Source organism: Drosophila pseudoobscura, chromosome 2 (genome assembly GCF_009870125.1).
Source record: "Drosophila pseudoobscura strain MV-25-SWS-2005 chromosome 2, UCI_Dpse_MV25, whole genome shotgun sequence".
Lineage (NCBI taxonomy): Eukaryota > Metazoa > Arthropoda > Insecta > Diptera > Drosophilidae > Drosophila > Drosophila pseudoobscura.
In genome coordinates, this window is record NC_046679.1 from 15,741,862 (window position 1) to 15,765,117 (window position 23,256).

At 43.3% G+C, this 23,256-nt stretch overlaps 4 protein-coding genes across 13 annotated transcripts in view; 2 read left to right on the forward strand and 2 right to left on the reverse strand.

Annotated features, from left to right (window-relative positions):
* The window catches only part of Gfrl (Glial cell line-derived neurotrophic family receptor-like), a 70,157-nt gene that overhangs the window by 11,759 nt on the left and 35,142 nt on the right, over positions 1 to 23,256 (reverse strand). For 4 of the 9 annotated variants that reach the window (XM_033385898.1, XM_033385893.1, XM_015181951.2 and 1 more), the window contains exons 3-8: positions 20,553 to 20,675; positions 12,015 to 12,185; positions 11,809 to 11,956; positions 10,582 to 10,709; positions 8,460 to 9,111; positions 7,426 to 7,526 (exon numbers count right to left, since the gene is read on the reverse strand). In XM_033385898.1, the coding sequence (XP_033241789.1) occupies positions 7,426 to 7,526; positions 8,460 to 9,111; positions 10,582 to 10,709; positions 11,809 to 11,956; positions 12,015 to 12,185; positions 20,553 to 20,675 (1,323 nt within the window). Of the gene's footprint in view, positions 1 to 2,705; positions 3,072 to 7,425; positions 7,527 to 8,459; positions 9,112 to 10,581; positions 10,710 to 11,808; positions 11,957 to 12,014; positions 12,186 to 20,552; positions 20,676 to 23,256 lie in introns of all 9 variants that reach the window. The other 5 variants (XM_033385903.1, XM_033385900.1, XM_033385910.1 and 2 more) reach the window with 3 other exon arrangements.
* Tmlh (Trimethyllysine hydroxylase) lies at positions 15,428 to 16,739 on the reverse strand. Its single transcript, XM_033385920.1, has 2 exons — positions 16,490 to 16,739; positions 15,428 to 16,429 (listed from the first exon to the last, which is right to left on the reverse strand). The coding sequence occupies exons 1-2, from the start codon at positions 16,722 to 16,724 to the stop codon at positions 15,522 to 15,524; spliced, it is 1,143 nt and encodes a 380-aa protein (XP_033241811.1). The 5' UTR covers positions 16,725 to 16,739; the 3' UTR covers positions 15,428 to 15,521.
* On the forward strand, positions 17,597 to 18,876 carry eIF3g2 (eukaryotic translation initiation factor 3 subunit g2). 2 transcript variants are annotated; one of them, XM_015181952.2, is made up of 2 exons: positions 17,597 to 17,726; positions 17,892 to 18,876. In XM_015181952.2, the coding sequence occupies exon 2, from the start codon at positions 17,900 to 17,902 to the stop codon at positions 18,722 to 18,724; it is 825 nt and encodes a 274-aa protein (XP_015037438.1). In that variant the 5' UTR covers positions 17,597 to 17,726; positions 17,892 to 17,899; the 3' UTR covers positions 18,725 to 18,876. The 2 variants fall into 2 exon arrangements, with proteins under 2 accessions (XP_015037438.1, XP_001358892.1); XM_001358855.4 differs by lacking the exon at positions 17,597 to 17,726 and adding an exon at positions 17,733 to 17,837.
* Positions 20,718 to 22,475, forward strand: LOC6897365 (serine/threonine-protein phosphatase 2A regulatory subunit B'' subunit gamma-like). Its single transcript, XM_002137482.3, has 3 exons — positions 20,718 to 21,796; positions 21,852 to 22,069; positions 22,136 to 22,475. The coding sequence occupies exons 1-3, from the start codon at positions 20,786 to 20,788 to the stop codon at positions 22,224 to 22,226; spliced, it is 1,320 nt and encodes a 439-aa protein (XP_002137518.2). The 5' UTR covers positions 20,718 to 20,785; the 3' UTR covers positions 22,227 to 22,475.

The following is a 23,256-nucleotide window of genomic DNA, read 5'->3' on the forward strand; positions in this document are numbered from 1 at the left end:
CCTTCCATCTGTCGACCCCAACCTGGTGAAACTGCATTAGCCGGGTAAATGATTTGGTTTGGCTCTTTTTCTGGTTAAAGCCCTCTCCAATCCACATCCAATTGTACGTGAAATCCTTGATTACGCCAATTGAGAGAACTTTGGGACTAATTAAAATGTTAAATAAATGCGAGCTCTGGCTTTGCCTTTGTTTGTGCATATTTGCCGCTCTATGCTCTTAATTAATTTCATTTATTTGTTTTAATTTCGCTCTCAATTGGCTTATTTATTTATTCCATTCACATATAATTTACACATGGAACTGTATTTAATGTTTAACTGTTATGATTATAGGCGCTTAGGGCCTAGCACACAACTCAATTACGTTTTGGGGAGGATGGGGGAACAATTCCCATTTATATTTCCATAACCAAATCAAATCGAATGTTCATATGAGAATATCAATCACAGAGGCCGCCAGCAAAGCAGATAGCCACCAGGTTGTCGCGGGTGACAGCTATCGATTGCTTTTTAATTAACCAACTTTTTGTTCGCTCTTCCCCTCGCCGCAGCACAACACAAAAAAATTATCAAAATTATTGAATAAAAACCAACAAAAATGTACATAAATAACGTAAATTAAATGCAAATATTCCACAAATTTTGTTTATTGCCTATGACTGTAATCCAGGGGGGAGAATGGAGATTCGGAGAGTAGAAAGTGAGAGTCAATAAGGGGATTTATGGGCTATTACTTGAGGGTCTGAGGGGAGGGGGGCGTAATCGTAGGGTCGCAGGGCTGGCAAAACACAACTAGGTTCTAGAGATATATTTATTTATTATTAAATATAAAGGTATTTATTTAAGTTATTTGTTCGACTTTAAAAACTACCAAAACCTACTGATAAAAAGATTCTTTTTAAGGGGATCGGCAACGATATGTTCTAACTCCTGTGTATGTTTGTGTGTGTGTGTGTGGGTGGGTGAATGGCTGTCTGTATGGGTACACCTCAAAAGTAGGCAGTACTTTGTGCCCGGCTCAGGAATTCATAGCTCTCATGATTCTATGCAAATTTTATTCCGATTGAACGAGTGTTTCTTTGGCACACTTTATTGGTTTTCTGAATGAATACTCTTTGTGTGTGTGTGTATGTGTGTTCATTGAAACGAACATAACAACTCGTTGCAGACTCGGCAGAAATGAAATGAATACGTAATCAAAAAAAAAAAAAAAACCAACAAATGTACACGCAAATAATTAAATTTTAAACGGAAAACGGAATAAGCCAAACACAAATTCGAGTAGCAGCAGCAAAGCCAACAAAAAATGTCTTAACACAATCAATTTGTATTCGTATACTCGTTTTTTCTGTTTGAGGGGATTTCTTTATTGCTTTCTGCTCTTTTTTTTCAAATTTAACCTTAGGTCAAGTAGTTTTTGTCTGCATGAAAAGTTCCTAGGCGCTGTCTTTGAAGTACAAAGAAATCAGATGCTTTTGTGTTTTTTTTGTATGAAACAATGAATTTGATGTCTAGTGTAGTACTTCCATGTAGATTGTTGTATGACACAAATGGTACAAATATATTTTTGCATTTGAAGGGTATGGTACGAGTATAATGACTTGGAGCCAAAAAAATGAAACGCTTTGTCGTTGGGTTATTTGTTGTTTGGTTTGGTTTGGATTCAAAAAACTGTTAGTGCGTTGGAAAAAATTTGAAAAAAGTGTGCTTGAATTGAGTTGTAACAAAATTGGTTTTGGGTTCTTTGGTTTTTGTATTGGTCTTTCTTTTTGGTTTTAGTTTGAATATATATTTTAGGAAAGAAATTAAATGAATTCTGTTTAAGTCTGGGTTTTGTTTAAGATTTTCATTTTGCTCAATTAACGCTAAACGAAAGAAATAAGTTTTTATCGAAAATATTACCATTTTTTTACAATTTTGAGTTTGTTCGTTTTTACTTTTCATTTAGTTAAACAAAATGACAAACAAAATTCATAGTAGAAAATATTGTTGTAACGCATTTGAAGCAAATTGTTTGGTTTTAGTATATTCTTGTAGGAACATTTTCAAAAACTCTCAAATCAAATGGCAAGCTACGTAAAAATGATGGAACACAAAAGAGAGTTAAAGTTGTATAAATATTTATATATTTATAAATAAGCTGTAATGTATATTTGTTTTTTTTTTATTTGAGCTGTAACTGTACTTTCACTGGTTGGATTTGTTGAATATTTAAAAGTTGATCAAATGCCAAAAATTATGCACAAAGCCACGAACCGCGCTCGGTTCACGCCATTTTGTGGTTCTGGATTCTGTATATGTTCAGTATATATTCACTTTCAACGCAAAAACGAAAACTGGAATGATTTGGATTTGGTTTTCCAACAAAATGTACCTACAACATGGAAGGGGGAGGGGGTGTACTTAGTTACAGGGGGGCGGGGACGGCACAAATGGAAATCATAAAAAATTCACAAAAATCTATCTAAAATGGTGAACGAACGAACGAACGAATGAACAAACGAACTTTCTTTTTTTTTTTGTTGCCTGTTAATTAGTTCTAGGAGTTTGCACACACAAATACATGGATATGTATGTATATCTGGATATTTCATTTGGTATATACTTTTTGCAGCTTTTTTTTGTATTTTTGTTTTCCTATGCAGTTGTAGTACGTGGATTCTGTTATTTATGGATTACGTTCATGCTATTACGTGTACACATACTTTGATAGTAAACACCGGAATTTCCGTTTCCGCCATAGCCGAGGCCCGTATCAATGATATCGAATGGCTCATTTTCGACGGCCGCCGCTGCCATGTGCCGCTGATGGAAGCCGCTTATATTGAACGGATAGCTGGGCACGCCGTGCATCGAGCCCGGATAGTTATAGTTATAGCCGCCCGAGAACCCAAACCCGGATCCGGAGCTAGAGCCGGAGCCAGAGCCGAAGCCAGAGCCAGAGCCGGAACCGATGACGGTGCCAGAGCCGGAGCCCGGGCCGCCCATGGCAATCAAGGGCGTATCAATTACGGCCAAATTATCATTGAAGATTCTCTGATGCAGTCTCTCGTCCATGCCCAATATTCTTACTGCAATTTGGAATTAGCAAGAAGAGAGAGGGGTAGAATGGTTGTAGTTGTAGTTGTGGTTGTTGTTCTTGTTCAGTGCCTTCTATATAAGATTTGTTGTTGTAGTCTTAGTTGTTATTTTGTTTTAGTTGTTATTGTTATTGTTATTTGTGGTTGTTGCAGCTACGCAGCATTTGAGTTTTCCAATCAAATTCGCATTAATTTCTGTATCGATTTTTTGCTTGGTCATTGGCTTTCTTACAATCGACTTTTGATTAATTATTTGGTATGAAAATAAAATGATATATATGCCAAATATATTTGGCACATCATTTTTGCTACAAAAGAGTTTATTAAATCAAGAAAAAGTGAACCGAAACACAAGTCAGAGAGTGTTAACCAAAGTGAAGAGAAAAGTTGATTAAACATACGAGTACAGAGGAGAAAAAAATGTGCTCTTAATTATTACTGGTGTTATCCACAATTAGTGCTGGGAACAGAGACCGGTAAAACGTTTTGCATTGAATCGGCTTTGCTGGGGAACCACCACGGGCTAAAGCGATTTCCATTTCAGTCTGGCCACGCTTCGATGGACATTTTCGGGGTTTTGGCCCCGTTGCTATCAATGGCCACACATAAACAGAATGTCTGTCAAATGTCATGCGCTGATAGAGCGCGCAAATGGCAAACGGTTCGACGACAGCCAGCTCCAGGTCTGAGGACAGACTCCCTGCTGCAGCCAGCCATTGCCATTGCTTATCTCGGCAAAAGCACGCCAAAGTGCGCTTCATTGGAGGTGCCTGGCTCAAAGTTCAAAAGGATGCCAGCGAACGTCCCACCCAGAAGCCTCTCCTGCCACGGAGTGTGCTGGGAGCTGGGAGCCAGCAGACATATCGCTGGAGGGTCAACTGCTGGCGCTAAATGGCTAAGGATTTGTCGGGAGACGTCTGTCTCTACGAGTACGAATATACTATATATGTATGTATGCGTTGATTCGTATTTATGTTTGTTGCTCGCATTCCCTGGCAAATATTTGCCAAACAAGCACACTGAAGGGGGAGCTCAGGATGTCTTTTGGGGGAGCTTGAATGGGATTAGCTCCGTTTGCTAACTGCTATCGCGCTTGTAAACGGTTTGTCGTGGAGTGGATCAGAGCCATGTTATCTAATTGTTGCGTATACGCAATGTGGTCCCCGCTTGATTGTTTCAATACAAAACGAATTTACTGCATTTCGGTCATTTTGCTTGCCGTTTTACCACACACAAAAGCAAACAAAACAGTTCATGCAATGTTAACTGTGTAGAAAAGAGCATTAAAGGCGATTTACACAGATGCTCGCACATGAATCGCCACACACAGAAACATAAACGTGCACATAAACATTGAGACACAGATACGGTAATACAGGGATACGGGGATACGGAAAAGCAGAAATGGGAGCGTGAACTAGAACGAAAATAGAAACAGAAACATGAACAGTCGGAGTGCGCGAATTTTAAACAAACTCATAAACAACGCATATAAATTTCAGAATGTGCAATAATTCCAAAATTACGTTATGTGTCTGCATGTGTCTGCGTGTGTGTGTGAGTGTGTTCGAGGGTGTGAATAGAAATTGGAGCAGGCTGCATCTGGCTGGGAATCGGGTTACGGCTGCCATATCAAATAGCCGAACGGCCATCCGTGGTTTTCATGCCCTAATTGGGCGCAGGAGCAGGAGCAGGAGCAGCCCTGCAAGCAGCTGCAACAAGCTCTCACATTCATGCATGACAGACATGCACAATACAAGCATGCTGCCAGAGGTGTTGGGAATGGTGCACTGAAATAGCGGGGGTGTGTGTTTGTGGTATCAACCCTGTGGCCCTCTGCTCTGCGCTGCTACTTCTAAGTGGATTGTACAATATTATGAAAATATTTATTACACGCAAACATCCACATCCCAACCCATACTGGTGTGTATATGTGTCTGTGAAAGAGTATGTGCATGAGTGGGTTGGAGGTGGTACTGCTGGAGGTGCTGGAGGTGACGTTGGGTTGGGTCAGTCGCGGAGTGCATGTTTGACTTGTTTTGTTATTGGCGCAGTGCTGACAAATCGCTTTATTTGCTTTTTAGTTGTGCTTAATTAAATTTTCAAATTGAAAGCTCGGCTTGATTTTTATACACCAAATACCCCTCACCTAAAAGGCTACATATAAACTCTATCAAACAGAAATGATTAATAACAGTGAAACTGATTACTGACGGACAAAAAAGGAAGAAATTTTATAAACATAGTTTAAAAAGAAGCTATTGTCCACAATGTTATGAAATTACTTATTTCATTTGGAATAGACAAATCTGTTATGTTCAAGACGATTTTTTTTCATCAAATAAAATCACGTTAAAATATAAAGCATGGGCCTTGTCCTGCAATACATTTCGTATGAACTTATTTGAAGAACCATCCTTAAACTTTACACTTTTCCATGAACTAAGAAGACTATAAATTTAAATAATAATCTGGATGGGCTGTTCTAGTCCGATCATTTTTAAATTGCTGAGCATCAAGTGAGTCCGAAGGCTTTTACAGCCCCGATCATATTTATTTATTTTCACGAGCTATTGTTGCCGGATATTGTTGATGCTATTCCTACAGATTTGAAGCCCTCCAGGCCATCCGCAATGTTTATGCTTTGCATTTGAGAAATTCCAATCAGCAACAAAAGCAATTCAATTTAAATTTTGTAGTAAAATATAAAAAATAACGAACTGCCTCGATACTATTATTTATGGCTATCTATTGGTATTTCTGGCATGGAATGCCCCTAAACTGATTACCGCTGCTAGCTGTTGTTAATTTACTGGTCGCCATATACGTAAATAAGGCAATACATGCACATACATATTGTATGGGGATCGCTGGGTCTGTGTGTGTGTATGTGTGTTTGACGTGCATAAATAGTTTGCTAATACGAGTATCTACAACAACGGGCAGCCGCAGTCCCCCGGCTGGGAGGCTGCTGCTGCTGCAACAATGGACAATGCAGAGGCAGATTGGGAATTGACAGCTTTGTCCAGCAGCTTTGTCCACAGTGAGGGCTGAAGCAAAACAACAACGTTGCAAACAAAACACCATCGAGAGCATGATGGACGGCCAGCGTCAAATGCGAGTGAAGTTTGTGGCAATAAACAAAAATAGAAATGCACAACGAACAATTGAGGGCTATATATTGTACGAGTTCCAGAGTAACAGAGTACCAGAGGGGATGCATTGATTAGGCCATTAACAAATGCTGGAAAGATGATTGGAGTCTGGGTGAATGGCTGGCTGGCTGCATGTAAAAATAGGGACAACAAAAAGATAACTATTCTATATAATATAGGGACTAAGAGTATAATAGTAGTACCAGTATACAAAGAGCCGCAGTGGAGTGCAGAGTAATTCGATGCTTCGATTTTGATATAGAGAACAAAATGCTTATTTATGGCACCTGTGCGCCTTCCACGAGTCTGTAGGGAATGTGTCTGTGCATGTTAGTATCTATGTCTGTGCGTTTATTTAACTGCTGGTGATTTCTCTGGCAGATATGTAGCTAATGCCAAGAAGCAGGAGCTACAAGCAACAAAGGATGGCAGGCCCTATCCTTTAGCTCCTTTGTCTAATAAGCTTGGAAGGACAGAGAAAGAGGGTTTGTGCAGTGTGTGCAAGTGAAAGGTGCTGAGCAAGTAAGAAAGAGAGAGAGAGAGAGAGCCAGGTGCTGAGAGATATAGGATATGACTGCAGTGCTTCAGTGCTCAAATTCATCTAACCACGTTCTTGGGGATACTTACTTACACGCACATTGTCTAATGCATGGTTTGACCTGACCTTTCGCTCACTACGCATTTACAGTGGACGAATAACCGAACAGAATTATTCGTATTATAAGACGTATTATTAGGCTTAACTTTCGATACATTTCAATGGGACCCCAAAATAAAAGAAAAGCACAAAAATAATAGTAAAGAACGTCTTCTCGGAAGTTAAATATAGTTTTTTTTTTATATTAAATACAGATTTCCGAATTAATTGGTCTTCATTGGAAATTATACAGCTTTATGACCGAATATGATTTAGATTTTCTTGTAAAAGAACTGATATAATTTCGCTGATTCAGTATAGCATTATTTTCCATTAAATTATAACTCAATTTCAAGCTCTCATCCAAAGAAGATTTAGAGCCGGTTAAACTTTTGATAAGTTTATGAACAAAATGGAAAAATTTAATAAATCTATCAATTTGGCCTTAGATGTACATATCTCTAAAGCTTGTCCTTCCGAATAAAAAATTATTGAATTTCTATCCCCAAAAGTTTGGTGGAACCAAGTGCAATTAGTTAAAGGTCTTACTTACCTCGCTCGTCCATGGAAGGGCCCGTGTAGGTGCGGTGGGTTATATCGCTGCCGGCGACTAAGTCACCAAGAAGTGCTGTTTTGTGCAGTTTTGTGCCAGTGCTAAATAGATTGCAGAGTTATACAGATAATTAAGTGCAAATTACAAACAGGCCTGGTGAGATACAGGAAGTACAGTGAAATGTTGTGCTGTGAACGTGTGAGTCATGTGCGTGGTGCTTGGTTTATTTGCATAGTTGCATAAGTACTTGTATTTGGCAAATTACATAACTTTTGTTTGTTTGTTTCGGTAAGAAAATGGCTTTGAGTCAGGGTCGGGCATTAATCGGCTTAAAGCATTACTGATATTCCTGGAATAACAATGAGAGGGGTGATGGTGATACAATGGCCAATTACCACTATGAGGGGCGGAACAGAAGCAGGTTGGCTATCGGACCGGCAGACTGACTCCCTTGACTTCCGCTACAGGCATTACAAATTAATTGTACATGCCTCCCGGGTACACCGCCTTCTCCCTGCTTGTCTGGGTTCGTTCCAGCTTAGAGGAACTGCTGTCCAAGTGCATGACTCATTTGAATATTTATTAAGATGAAATGCATTAAAATCAGATTATATAAGTGGTCTACAAGTGCCCAGGGATCAAAAAGCAAAGAGCACACAAATCGCCTGTTTATTTGTAGTCTGCTAGCAGTTGTTGGACTTATTCATTAGTTGGCTTTTTAACCGGAAATTGTGGCATACCCAAGTGAGTCAATTATTTTAAAAGCTTTCTGCATAAAGTTTTCAGCTGCCTCGGTGGTTAAGAGTCGAGTTAATGAAAGGCTTTATATGGGGCGTTGTGGGCGGGTCTGCTGTAGAAGGTTCGGATAGAGGCGCAATCACACATGTGCATGTGTATGGTAAAGTTTCGTGAAAAGTTTCCCCCCTCTCTTGATCCAAGATGCCACCAGCATAAGCCCCAAGTGAGGGAAGTTTTCAGCTCTGCCACGCCGAGTACACACCCGAACCCAAGCCGCTTTTCAGCCCCAGACATACTTAGGTGGGCTGGGAATCGTTGGCGGAGGCCCTGCCGATCCAATGGTCGAAGTGCCTGACTGCTCCCCATGCGTATAGTAGGTGTGCGTATGCGGATGGGAATGCGAGTGCGGTCCGGCATCGACTACCACCACAACGTTATCCACTGAGCTGCGTTCCAAGTCATCCATATGGGAGTGGTTGGGGGGCTTCTTGTGGTGGTTCGTTGTGGCCACCTCTACGACGACATCGTCATCGTCCAGAGTGTGCGGACTGTGGGAGGCGAGCACCAGCGGATTGTTGATCCCCCACGACGGTGGATGCAGATAGTGTGGATAATTTGAATAAATTTCAGCCCGTATGCGGTCATCATAATCATCGTCGTCGGAGTCCTCCTCATCGCCGTCGACGTCGGCATCGCCATTAGCATCTGCGTTGTCGTCATCCGTCTCGTTCTCCTCCTGGTTCCCATCCTCGGGATCCTCTCGTGCCTCATTGTTTGGCTCGTCGTGGTACTCTATGTTGTTGGACATGAGCTCGGTGGTGCCATTGAGGCTGTGCGAAGGATGTTTCTGCTTCGGTTTGGGCCTCGGTCTCGGCTTCGGTTTCGGTTTTGCTTTCGGTTTCGGTTGCTTCATTTTGGGCAGACCGTTGGGGAAAAATATTATTCTATCTGCAAAGAGCCGGCAAAAGGGGGTGCGGATTGGTGGTGATGCAAGGAAGGGCATGCGTGCGGTGCGGGGAACAGAAGAGACAAAAAGAGAGAGAGAATCGTTTAGTGCCGCAGAGGTGCAAATTGTTGTAGCTGCTTCTCCATTAAAATAACAGTGTGCAACAGTGTGGGTTGTGGGTTTATTCGAAGTGTGCGAGTATTTAATTAGTGCAATTAGTGCGCGCTCTTATAATGTAATACAATATAATATTATCTGGCGGATCGCTCTACTCGTGGGTGCTCTTAATCCATTAGTGAGTGCAGTGCTCTAGAAGCGGGGACATGGTTGAAAATGAAATTATGTTTCGGCGTGATAAAATCAAAGCATTTAACTGACTGATAGGAGGATAGGAGAACAGGAGGATATAGAGGAATGGGACTCCTGTATGGAACTGTATGAAGCCCTGTGGTTCTTGAGAAAGTAGAGACTGTCTCTCTGTGGGTGTGGGTGGCTGTTAGTGTGTGGGTTAGATATAGTAGTAGTGTTAGTAGTAGTAGAGCTTTAGCTAGAGTTTGAGAGCGGTTAGATAGTTCTAGAAGTGTTCGAGTGCAATCAATCCAAAGCACAGACTCGGTTTGGTTTCGGTGGCAGTTTACTTAGCATGTGACTAAATATAGTTTATGGGCTGGCTTAGTGAGATCTTTTTTAAGACTTACTGCTACTACATACTTTGATGGTGACAGATACAGAAGGAGAGAGAGAGATATATATAGAGAGAGAGATAGTTTACGGTGACTTCAAACACGGCAGCTTGGATTTACATTGATATATTGTAGGTATATATGGCATATTGATATACATTCGTATACGTGATATTAACGATTACTGAGCATAGCTAATATTCATATTGTATATGGGGATATAAAGGCATATCGATTACAGTTTACTGATCGCAGAACATGGGTTTCTTTTGGTTGGGTTTTCTCTAGTTTGGTTTTTATTTTTTTGTTGTTGATGCAGAAGCGTGCGATAATTTTAGTTTCTGGTATTTGTTTAGGTTACTTAAATGTTTAGGCTAGTTTCGGGTTTTGAGCGTTTCACAAAGGTACATTAAACCGAAAGGAAAATTCCGAAACAAAAACGAAACCAAATGAAATGAAAATCAGTTTCTTGGTACATAATAGTTTACGAGTACCATACGGATAAGAAAGGAACTCAAGAACTGTGTACCAGAGGTTGACAGATAGAAAATAGTTAGAGAGATATAGAGAGAGACACACACATAAGAACAGAGGATAATGAAAAGATAAACAATATTGTTTTCCACGATTTTCGAGGCAATTTTTCACTCTCTCTTTGCTGTTGACGCGTTGTGGGGTTTGTGTTGTTATTGCTTGTTGTTGTTATTGTTATTGTAGTTGTATTTGTTGTTGTTGTTATAGTTGTGGTTGCAGTCGGTCAACAGTGGAACATCGGCAGACGAAACTTACCCACGCACGGATTGTGATTAACAATATTAAAGATACGATCACAGCGCTTTTTCATATGGTTGTTCGGACAGATGCACCCGAACATGGGCGAGAGACGGAGATTAGTCCAGGAATCGTGGCAGGCATCCCTGTAATGAATCAAGTTGGAAATAGTTTAACCATTTTCTCGTTTACCCTCGGATAACCGCAACCCCAACTCCCACCCCACAGCTAATTGAATTCATTTGGATTCCCCAAGCACCCCGAAAACCTCCAGAAACCATCACCGAAGCGACTTCCGCTTGGCGCAAGCAAAGTTTAAAATTGGCAATTACATCAAAAATGCATATACACACGGCACTGCAATTAATATTTTATCGCATAAGGTGGATCTCAGGCACCCGGGAGCCCCGACCCCGGAGAACCCCAGGTCCCCGAGCCAGACTGCTCGGCATGCGTGTCGAAAGTTTTAGGCGGCGCCGGGAGAGAGGACTTTAAGCCCAAGTTTCACAACTCCCAACAGGACTCCTCCCTCGTGCTCTCAACAGCCGCCGCAAAAAGTCATTTCGAGTTATTAAAACATTCAGAACGTTTGCATTCAAGTGTATCGAAGTCGGGCCGGGCCAGACTCAGACGCGGACCCGGACCCGGACCCGGCACCGACCCGGCCAGGAGGAAGTCGTGTCAGTAAGGATATGTGATGGCTAAAGGAAGCAGCAAGATGCCGGCAAGCAGGAAGTTTCATTTCGCCCTCTGTTCGCTCAACTTGACTCCTGTATACGTTGCTGTCTGCGTGCTCTCCTTTCTTTCTGTGTGTGTGTGTGTGTGTATGCAGTGTTTTTTGCCAATAAAATCGAATATCGAAATTGAATGTTCAAAGAAGAAGGAAAGAAGGACTCTGCCGCCATTGGAAGGCAGGTGGTACGAATACGAGTTCAGCACCCCCTCGACTCTATTTTTGCTGGCTGGCACTGCCAATGCAATTTGCATTTACCGTTAACCATTAAGCGTTATGGCCAAGTCACGCCGTGGCTGTGTGGCAAGGGGCAAATCAATTTTCTTATTAAGCCAAACATTCCTTAATTGAATTTTCATTATTTCAATTGGGATTATGGTGGGGACTTGGCTTCCGTTTCTCTAATTTTATAATTTTTTCATACTTACTATTTTTGTCTTCTTATAATACGGAATATTAATGTTTATATTTTCTAGGCAGAACTTTTTGTGTTCGTTCTGTAGGACAATTACCTGTTTTCCATTTTGCACTTATTGTCGCGCACTTTGCAATGGGTTTTGAAGTCCTCGAAGAGCTTCAGGCATTTGCGCTCCTGCTGGCACACGGACAGTGCATGGTTGCACGTGGGCAAGGCATCAATTGGATAGGGATCCTTTTCGGCTGTTCCGGGATGAACTGATTAGTAATCCAAAAAGACTAAGTCAAGCGGACAACTTACCTTTCTTGAGGACAAATCCGCATGGATGATCGAAGAGAAAGTCCCGAAAGTGATTACAGTCGGGATCCATGCCGGGCTCCTTGCACAGGCAAGTGGGTCGAAAGAACTGAAAGGCCTGGAGGGTGCGCAGTGCGGCCTGGCACTTGGTGACAGTCACCGTGCTGCAGGACACTGCAAAAGAGAGAGTGAGAGGGTGAGATGTGTGCCAAGTGAGTGACAGTGGAAACATTGGGAGTGGGCGGATGGGAGTATATGCTTAATGATCTATAAATGGCAGCCATGCTTAAACTCTGACATTCTCTTTCTTGTTGTTCATTTCGTTTCGCTTCGTTTCGAATCGAATCGTTTGCTGGCTGCCAGTTTGGCAGGAGGGCTGCACATCGATTACCAAGTGGTGGCCCATGACAGTTGTTATAAATGGCAGCGTAGCCAGACAACTACCAACCAGATCCAGACACATGTCATAATAAGAGCTACAACGGCAACAACAACAGAAACAGTATGAATAATTGAGTCTCCAAACAAAACGGTCGATTTAAGCGACCAATGAAGCGAGCCATGGACGTGGTCCGGATAATATTTTATAACATAATAAATTATGTTTCATATCACACAAGCACAAGAACGACATACGTATACGCAGGCACATGAGCATGTGACAGCTTATTGGAGCATATGACAACTACTACCAAACAAAAGGCAAACATCTGTTGGCCATCTATTGTCCTTTTGGCCATAAAACATAAGCCCTACTAATAAACTCGGCTACGCCAACACTTCACAAACATGACCAAGCACAGACACACCCTCCACCTATCCATACAGAGAGGGGAACAGACAGAAGGAGACCCGGACTCTCGTTTGGCTCGTCATAAGCCGTAAAATCGCCAAAAAGCAAAACAAGCAAACTGCCGGACAATGGGATCCGAGCATAATGGGAAGAGAAGAGTGGCCACGCCATGTGGTTCACGTCACTCATCCGACCCGTGCGCAACGCACACACACACACACATACCAATCCTCAACCTCAACTCTTGTGATTGCCCCACGACCCCACGACCCCACGACCATGGGGTCCAGTTCACTTCGGTCCAGTCCAGTCCAGACCAGTCCGGACATGATTATTTGCTAGTTGAACATAAAGTTGCTTCCGCCATGGGGGCCACATCGGAACATTGACATCGACTACGCAACAAGTGACATTTTTCACAGGCATCCATCATTTTTATGCCCCTGCCCTGATCCAACACTTTTTTGGGTGGTTTTTCGGACTTTAGGTTTTCCACTGAGGGATAAATGAAATAATAGGAATTAGGAAATAATATTATTTATTCCTGATAATATCCTTTAAAGGTGAGAGGATTACAAGCATGTTTCGCTTTACGAAACTCTTCAAAGGATATTGGAAAACAATCGAAATCGTTGCTTATTATTATTCGTTCCTTCAAAAAAATTCTTGTAGGTTTATTACTTTTGAGAACTGTGACAAGGTTGAAAGTTTTATCGATTTTAAAAAGCATTGCAATACTGAAAAATTGATTTTATAATGCCAATAATAATAAATTATTTATTAATAAACACCACTTCAAACTGGACAAACACACCTCCTTTCCGAATTTAAGATTATTCTATACCCAAATGTTTTTTTCAGTGTGTTCAGTTTTTCACTCTCAGTGGCCTCAATTAATACTCATTGGCTCTCCAATAGCAGTAGCTTTTGGTTTGCCACAGAGCTCGCTCTCCTCAGAATTCCCATTCCCGACTTAAGTTCTTAGTGCATTTGATGGCTGGCTGGCTAACTAGTTCCAGCCAGCTCTTGACTACTGGGGCTCTGTGGCGGCTAGTGGCACCTTTGGCTTTGGTTTCGTTTGGTTTCGTCATTGCATGCTGGCCAGTCATAAAAAAATAAAGGCAAGGCGAGTGGTTTTTATGCTTCGTCGCCATCAACTGACGCCATTTGCTGTTTGTTGTTGCTGCTACTGCCACTGGTGTTTTTTTCTGTTTTTTTGTATGTTTTTGTATTTTTTTCATTGCCGTCGCCGTCGCAGTCGCAGTCGCAGTAGCCGCCGCCATTGCCATTGCCCTTGCCTTTTACTGTTATTGTTAAGTCCTCAATTCGTTTTTATTCGAAACGCGTTTCCGGTTGTTGAGTTGGTCGCTGAATTGGTTCAATGATTTCTTTGTTTGTTTGTAGTTGTGTTCGGCTTTTGTGAGTGCGAGTGTGAGAGCGCGAGTGTGACTTTGAGAGAGTGTATGTGCATGTGAGAGTGAGTGAATGGGTGAGTGTATGTGAGTGTATTTGATTTTTTTCCCCCCTGCTTTATTTGATTTTAGTTTGTTATTTGGCATTTTCTATTGCTTTTTCCTGGTTTTGGCTTTTTATTGCCCGGTTCTAGATGAAATTTATGAGTCATTTATTAAGTTTGGGGCATTCAAAGTCACATAAATTATTATTATCGAGCATATTAATTACGCTGAGACGCGTAAGGCAAATTGTGGACAGCTTGGCGTCTACCATCGATCCCCATTGGGGCTGTCAACGCCTTTTGTGGGTCTTTTGTGTTTGAGATATTTGTTCGTGCCCAGCCTTCCTGGGCATCCCACAGCCCGGCAGCCGGTGGCATTTCCTGAAGTCCTGGACTCCAAAATATGACGGCGCTGGGAACACATGTCCTTTGTGTCCATATTAAACAGGCGCAGCATGCACAATGTGCACTGCACGAGCTGCAGCATTTGCTGATTTTATTGAACCTTCGACAAGTACCCCCCATGGCTCAAAGTGAGTGCTGGGCTCTGGCAGTGGCAGTGGAATGCCGAAAAATATGCCATGCAAAGGCACGACTGCTGCAGCTTCCGGCGAAGAGGAGAAACTACCAAAATATATACGGATACATACATACATACATATGTACATATATGCTCGTATTTATCGCCCAGCTGGGGCATTGAAGCTGCTTTTAAAGGCTTTTGACGGTCGTGCCGATGCATATGAACAGCCAGCTCCGACGAGAGGAAAAACATAAAAAGGCGAAGAAAAAGAAAAACCTGCATGAAATGCAATTATCATAAATATTCAGACAGTGTTCTCGCATGCTTTCGGCTGCTTTAAGTCTGGTCCTGTTCTATTGCTCTTGTTTTATCCCTGTCTCATATCCATATTTGGGGGACATATAAAGGACAACGCGACAGCCATTAACCTGAAGCGCCAACAGCCAACAACAAAAAGTAATTTCACTTTTAAATGAAAAAGTTCAAAGTGCGTTTTGTTTATGCTACACACACACAGACACACTCATGAGAGAGTGAGAGACCCTGGACATAAAAACAAATGCCAAATGATTTCTCCTGTTTCCCATTTGGCTTTTTGTGGAATCCTCCCCGCTCTTTTCTGATCAAAATTAGACGCTGGCCAGCAATTGTAATCGTAACTTTTTATTGCGGACATGATGCGTTTGCATTTGCATTTGCAATTGAAATTGAATGAATGGGGAAGGAGAGCTGCTGCTCCTATTCGATGATGCCGAGGACACGGGCCTTGCTGAGGAAGTCCGTGCGCTGCACATACGCCCCGGACATGGTGCGACGTCCCGTGTAGGCCTGGCGACCGTGCAACACCCGCCAGTTGTCAAAGAGTACGATGCTTCCCGGCAGCATCTTAAGGCTCCACTGCTGCTGCTCCTCGCGGACAATTTGCAAGAGCTGGCGGAGACTGTCATAGAAATCGGCCATCTCTGACTGAGGGACAGTATCAAATACGCCACGATCGTAGACATTGAGACGCAGCTGAACGAAATCCCCATTAAGCGGATCCACGCGGATAATGGGAGCCGTGAAACAATGGTGTTCTCCCTCTTCAATATACTCTCCAGGCACCTGGACACGACACAGCACTTCATAGGCGGTGGGAAAGCGACGGCGAAGCTCGTGGACCACATGCAGACCATCTACAAAGAAGTTCTCCCCACCTGTCCCGCCAGAATGTTCAATGCAGTGGAGGGCCTGCAGGCCAGCGGCATCGCAGAAGTACGTGTTGTCCGTGTGGGAGCCCAGATAGAGCTTTGTATAAGCCGTGTCGGCGTGATCTTGCTTATCGCTGAAGGTCCACATCTCGCCGAAGAAGGTCTTCATCAGGGGAAAGACGCAACGCAGAGCCAGCTCCGTCATTGTTGGTGTGGGCGCCACGTCATCGATGAACACAATGCCGTATCGAACCAAGGAGGCCACCAGAGACTTGACCACCTCGTCAGTTGCCACCAGCTGGGGCAGTGAGAAGCGCAGATGGCGCTCATTTTGCAAGACTATGCTGCGATTCCAGGGCGTCAGCGATGTGGACTTTGATCGACGCCTTATCACCCGCTCCAGCTGCGAATCGAAGATGAAGTCCAAGTCATAGTTTGACTGGTGGCCGTCGCTCCCTAAAAACCACAGATGTATTTCATCGTGATCTCGGCAGAACGACAGATCTTCTCACTTACACTGAACAAAGAACTTTTCCAATATATATTTGCTCTCCAGAGCCCGCACATCGACAGGTAGATCCAGTAGATCATAGCGCCGCTGATTTGTCTCCAAATTGAGACACTCCCCACAACGACAGTGATCCCGCAGCCAGAACTCGTTTATCTCTAGACTTTCACCGGTCTTCGGGTGGTTTAATAGCAACATCTTGACATCAAGACAACATCCGACTGTTTCAGAGAGCAACAGCATACTAAAGTAAGCTGATTAGAGCTGACTTGGGAGCCGATCCAACAGAAGCTTATCAGTGGAAGATTTTCCGCGTTTCTGCCATGACAGCGATAACCAAACAATTGATGGAAATCTGCCTGATTACACTACGAAACAATGCTTTCTATCAATGATTATATTTAGAATGTATTATTAAACAAATTAAATAATCAATGACCAACGTCACGTGCGTTTACCATGTGCTGACAGTATCTTTTCCAATGTTTGAGAGTTCATTCTGAAACTATAATGAATATTCGATACGCCCCAAAAGTCTATACTAATTTGAGAGAAATGAAAAACACATAAATCGATGCTCTTATATATGTTAATTTTATCGTTCTGTCTTTGCGCTACAGTCGATTCTAGTCATACCAAAATTATACTCGGAGCATATGAACACAAACAAGTAACTCTTATAGAAATTGGCAGCAATAATGATGTTAAAATATTTCCTACAACTTTGTGATAAATAGCGAACCATAATACTAGGCAAATGTGAAAATAACTGTGAGGATAATACGAGTTTTCTGTTATCTGATCTTTACTCTTTCTCCTCTGGATGGATGCGCCATTTAGAATAATCGAGCGTCTATCGACATACTTTTTAAGCGACCGTATATGCGGTATTATTCTCATGTGGAGTGCCACAGTAGGGTTGCCGTATTGGATGATATATGTTATTATTATACAATGGGATGGTTGCCGTATTGACCAATACAGGTTATGCTACCCCAAACGTTAGGGTTTATACATTTTGCCATTAAATCATTAACAAAAAGTGCTATATTTCCAATTATTCAAATGCATTCTTGAATGTATTCTCAAATTAAATATTTGTTTCATCTTGACAGCAGAAGCAAGGGAACACGTTCACTTTGATATGAGCAATCGCAGTAGGCATAAAGATAACACTCCGAATATCCAGGAATAACTTTCCATTCAATCATTTGGAATTATCGAGCAGTCGCAATACAATTTTGGGTGAGAAAAAAGTGAAAAATTAAACACTAGCTGAAGAAAACATTTTAGTTTGTTCAAAATCCGTAGCACTCGTTTTCCGTTCAATCATTTCGAATTGTTACAGCTTACAAGGAATCTATTTAAAACTTGTAGGCAAGGAGAAATTAAAATCAATTTATTTTATAGAAATAAAAATGAAACCAATGAAGACTTCCTGGGCCGATGAGGTGGAGGCGGATTACGTGGATGGCCTGCCACCTACAAAGGAGTACACTCAGGGCAACTTGAAATTTGTGGCCGAGTACAAGTACAACGAGGACGGCAAGAAGGTGAAGGTGGTCCGCACCTATAAAATTCAGAAGCAGACCGTGCCCAAGGTCGTGGCGCGCCGTCGCAACTGGTCGAAGTTCGGGGACTCCCGTCTGGACAAGCCGGGTCCCTGCTCGCAGACCACAATGGTCGCCGAGGAGGTTCACATGGTCTTCATAAGTTCCAAGGAGCTCGAGCAGGCCCAGGCCCAAGAGCCTCAGATGGAGCCGGGAAAGAACATCGCAAGGTGCCGCATCTGCAATGGCGAGCACTGGTCCGTGAACTGCCCCTACAAGGGCACATCCATGGACAGTAAGACTTTGATGGAGAGCAAGGCCACAGCGGCGGCTGCCGCTGCCGTCAGCGATGCTTCAAAAACGGGAAAGTATGTGTCGCCGTTCCTCAAGGAGGGCGGATGCGCGATCGGTGGCGGTATCGGGGCCAAGCCCTGGGTCCGCGAGCGCTCGGCTGTGCGCATCTCCAACCTGTCCGAGTCGATGACCGAGGCCGATCTGGAGGAGCTGGTGAAGAAGATCGGACCCCACACCAAGTTGTACCTGGCACGCGAGAAGAACACTGGTCTTTGCAAGGGATTCGCCTACGTGCACTTCAAGTTCCGCCAGGATGCCGCTGCCGCCATCGAGATTCTCAACGGCCATGGCTACGATCACTTGATCCTCTGCGTGGAGTGGTCCAAGCCACAGCCCTAAAGGGAATCGCCATTAACATTAATTTAATTTTCATACATTTTCCTTCTCTCCGTTGAGTCGAGCTGAGGCCACACCGCAAAAGAAATCGAAATAAAATATATGTATGGTCCAGAGAGCTCCTTTCGTGCATGAGCCCAGACTAAAGCCGTTAATACTTCGTTTTAAATGCGATTTTTTTTCGCTGTATTTCCCGCAACCGCACAAAGGTGAAAGCCACTTAAATGGAAGCCAAGGTAGTGGGGGCTGCGACAGGGATTGGGGAAAGGAAAAGCTGAGAAATGCCGCAAGACGTTGGCTGGACTGAATGAACATTAATAATTAAATATAAGAGCAGACTTATGCTCACGAAACTACAGGGCCATGACGATGGGGAGGGGGAGGGGGAGGCATACTCGTACTCGTAGATGGGAATAGTTCGCGGAAAGTCTGTCTTAGATACACATTTTGAATGAGGGGCGGATCAAAGAGAGGCACAAAAGAAATTTATTCCTGCCGTTGCATTGTTGTTGCTTTTGCTGTTGTTTATCCTATGGTATGGAGGTGGAACCCGGCTAAAGCAAAGTCTAAAACAAATTACTGAATAATTTATAAATTAAGTTTTTCTTTGGACCGAGCTCATTCGTTCGTCCTTGTTCGTCGCTGGCCATTGTTGGCCACGAATCGAGTGGATGGCCAGCGGGGTAGTTGCTGGAGCAGGAGCACGGGGCAAGCCGCCGGCTACGCGTCTTTCGTTTCTTTTTATTTTGCACCTTTGGGTCATATGCGAGGAACACACAAAAATACCAACTACAGGATACCACCTGCTCTCAGATTTAGGTATATATTCTTCCTTAAATGTTGAGGATGTCATGAGGATAGTCAAATTAGGATTATTTTTGATAGTTCAGAATATATAGTTATTGCTATGTTATATGGTGGATTCTTTCAAATAGGAGACATGTTTAGATTGAAGCATATGAGAATGGTGACGTTCCTTATCTATACCATTAATCAGCACTTTCGGATGAGCGAAATATTCAATGCTTGGCTCCTACTCGAATGTGAGACGGAGAAACGAAGTGAGTGTTCTCAATGTACTTGATGATTAAATCCCGATCTGAAAATGGTGGGCGGTGGTAGGAAGGTGAGAAATACTTTACGACCTATCTTTTTTCTAAATATACATATCAAATTTCCAACAAATCGGTCGATGAGTTTTAGGAGTTCAACCACAAACACCGTGAAAATATATTTTTATATATTATATATGTACATATATGATCATGGGATCGGGGGCTCTAAATTCTTCAAGAATACAATATACCCTTGTTCTCTATGAGCACGGGATATAAAAACATGCCATCGGCTCGAGGGGCGGCGTCATTCTCTCTTTCTCTAGGGCATTTGAATATTCAAATGCTTTTTCTTGACTTCTCCCTCTCCTCTCATTTTGTTCCTGTCTCGCTGACTTCTTCTTCTTGTTCCTCGTCTCTGCGCTTTAAGTATATACCGTTATTTACTGTTTTACTGCACGCGCGCGCCTGCTCACGGAACACACAAAAATTGTTGAAATAATTATACAGTTGTCGGAACAACCTCTCACACCACAAACACACACACATATACACGTTTTCCAGGCAAACGACAACAGAAAAAAAGAGGAAGAAAAAGTAAATAAAATGAATTCTCAAATGACCAAAAGCCTGGCACATAATCAGCGTTGATGGTGCCACAAAATGCTCAAGAGCTCTGCCAACACTTGCCACACAAAACTTTTGGATTTGTGTGTAAACATATCATCAGAGGGGGGAATAAAATATATATCGATTTGATTTGAATTGCGTTTTACCTGGAATGGGCCCGCAGACTCGGGGTATAATTTCCAGAATGGCCGAACATGAGGGATCTTCGAAGCACAGTTGACGTGCCAGAATGCAGTTCAGAATGGCCACAACACCTTTGATGGTAGAACCTGAAAAAAATTACAAAATAATTGAGATCAATAGTTCATTTTATTTTATTTTTTAATTGAAGTGCTATTTTATCGGTTTGAGAATTGAAATTGAAAGAAACTCGATAAGAATGGAGCTTGATCCGGATTTAATAGAGCAATTTTCAAATCTGATGGTCTCCACGCGCCCCATTAGTGCCGAGGAGTTGGCCAGATTTGACGAGAACGCACCGCTGCGTCAACGCAATGAGATCGACCACCCCTCATACAAGACGATACCGAAGTTCTTTGAAGCGCCGCTGCCCCCAGGGGACACCATCCGACAGAACCTGCGCAAAGAGGCGCATTCGTTGTATCTGCAGCAAAAGTCGCAGGAGCTGCTGGACAGCAACGAGCTGGACGAGCTGTGGAGCATGCTGTTGAAGCACGTCACCCAGATGACGGCAACGGGTCAGCAGCTGATCGACTTCGATGCCTACCTTCAGTTGCAGGGCGCGGTGAATGCCAAGATCCGAAATTACCTGACGGCCCGACTCTTTGGCACTCTGCTCGTCCTTTCGACACACCTTGATGGAATGGTGGACATTGTGTCGGTGTTTAACTACATCATGCGCAAGGTTTGGCTGAAGCAGGCAAGGATTGGTCTCTCTTTCTACGACGAAATGGGTCGGGGCTATCTGCGAGAGAGCGACATGGAGAGCTACATAATCGACCTCATACCCAATATGGCACAGATACGCGACTGCATGCAGCCCTCGTTCCAGAGCTTCTACGTCTGTACCGTGCTCAAGAGGTTCTTCTTCTTTCTGGACGCACAGCACAGAGGACGCATTTGTATCCGGGCTATGCTGGAATCGGGAATGGTCACAGATCTGCTGGATCTCCGCGAAGAGGCCGATCCAGAGGATCCGCAGGACAAAAACTGTTTCTCAATGCCGGCTGTCCTCGCGGTGTATAGGAACTATCTGAGCCTGGACAAGGACCACAATGGAATGCTCAGCCAGAAAGAACTGGCTGACTATGGTTCTGGCACCCTTACAACCATCTTTCTGGAACGCGTTTTCGAGGAGTGTCGCACCTACCAGGGTGAAATGGACTACAAGACCTACCTCGACTTTGATATGGCTATGAATAATCGTAGAGTAAGGAGGCTATACTATTTGTATTTAATTTATTTCTGAAAAAATACTCCCCAAGTCCCCTCAAGCACTGCAATATCTATTCCGCATCTTGGATGTGGACCACAAGGGCTACTTAACAGTCCAGACATTGCACTTCTTCTTCAAGGGCATTCAGGAGGCGTTCCAATCACATAATGAGGTTCCCGTCAATTTTGAGGACATCAATAATGAGATATTCGACATGGTCAAGCCAAACGATCCCTGCAAGATTACCCTGCAGGACCTGATCAAGAGGTGAGTTAAGCACGAAGCACAATTCCATATTCTCGTACGACTAGCATTGCATCCTTCTCGCCGCAGCGGAAAGGCCGAGACTGTGGTGTCCATACTAATTGAATTTCATAAATTCTGGGCATACGAGACCCGTGAGGAGAATCCGCAGAATGTTTAATAACAGCATTCCACCCGGCAAGGCGCAGCACGAGTGCGGTAATAGCATTAAGCGAAATTTAATTAAATCCCCCGACTGGCCGGCCAGCCCGAGTCCTCGGGTAATGCACTGCCATACTGCAGCCTACAGGCTGCAGGCTGCAGACTGCTGGTATTCTAGGATTTAACCCTGTTGTTCGCTTTTTTCCGTGTCATACTTACATGCAAATTCGTTGTGAAAAGATTCGCAAATATTTCTGGCCCATTTGTATATGCGAGTGTTTTATTTTAATTGCAAATTGCTCATAAATATTTATTCGAGTACTTTAATTATGTTAATTGAGCGTGCCCAATATGTAAGGGTTTAAGGAATTTGCAATAATTTGTATTGAAAATCAGGTACGAAAAACATGAGGGCTCTTGGATTTTATCATAATTTTATGTTCGACAAGAGCAAGAGCTAGGGAGAGACAGGAGCTGGCGGTTTATAAAACATTCATTTCAATTTCATTTCATTACGTAAAATAAACCAAGTCATCCGGACGGACAGCAATGCTACAACTGCAGAGGGAGAGTCATCCAGGACCCGCCACTGCTGCTGCTGTCTATCTAAGCAGTCAAGTTTATACTCGACTCGCGGCAGAGGCAGTGCCTACCCGGTCATGGGCCATGATTCACTCTGCCACTGGCACTGCATCTGCCCCACTCTTTCTGGCACTCCTTCTGCCACTCTACTCATCCGCCGGATGCCCAGTAAAAGTTGTAGTCTTCCACTGGTTCCACTGCTTCCACTCCTCCTTTCCTCCTGCTGCTCATTAACGAAATGACCGTTTGCATATTGCAAGCAAGGTCGGTAGCCGGAGTGGGACTGGATCCGGACTCGGAATAACAAAAGAAGTGCCTTCAAAAATTCACGAATTGCATGCGGACGCAGCTGGAGTTGCTCCGCTCCGCTCCGCCGCAACTGCAGGATCTGCAGGAAGTGGCCTACTGGCCGGTAACAAGTACGGGTAACAGCAGTGGCCGTAACAGTAACAGCCGGTCGTGCCGTA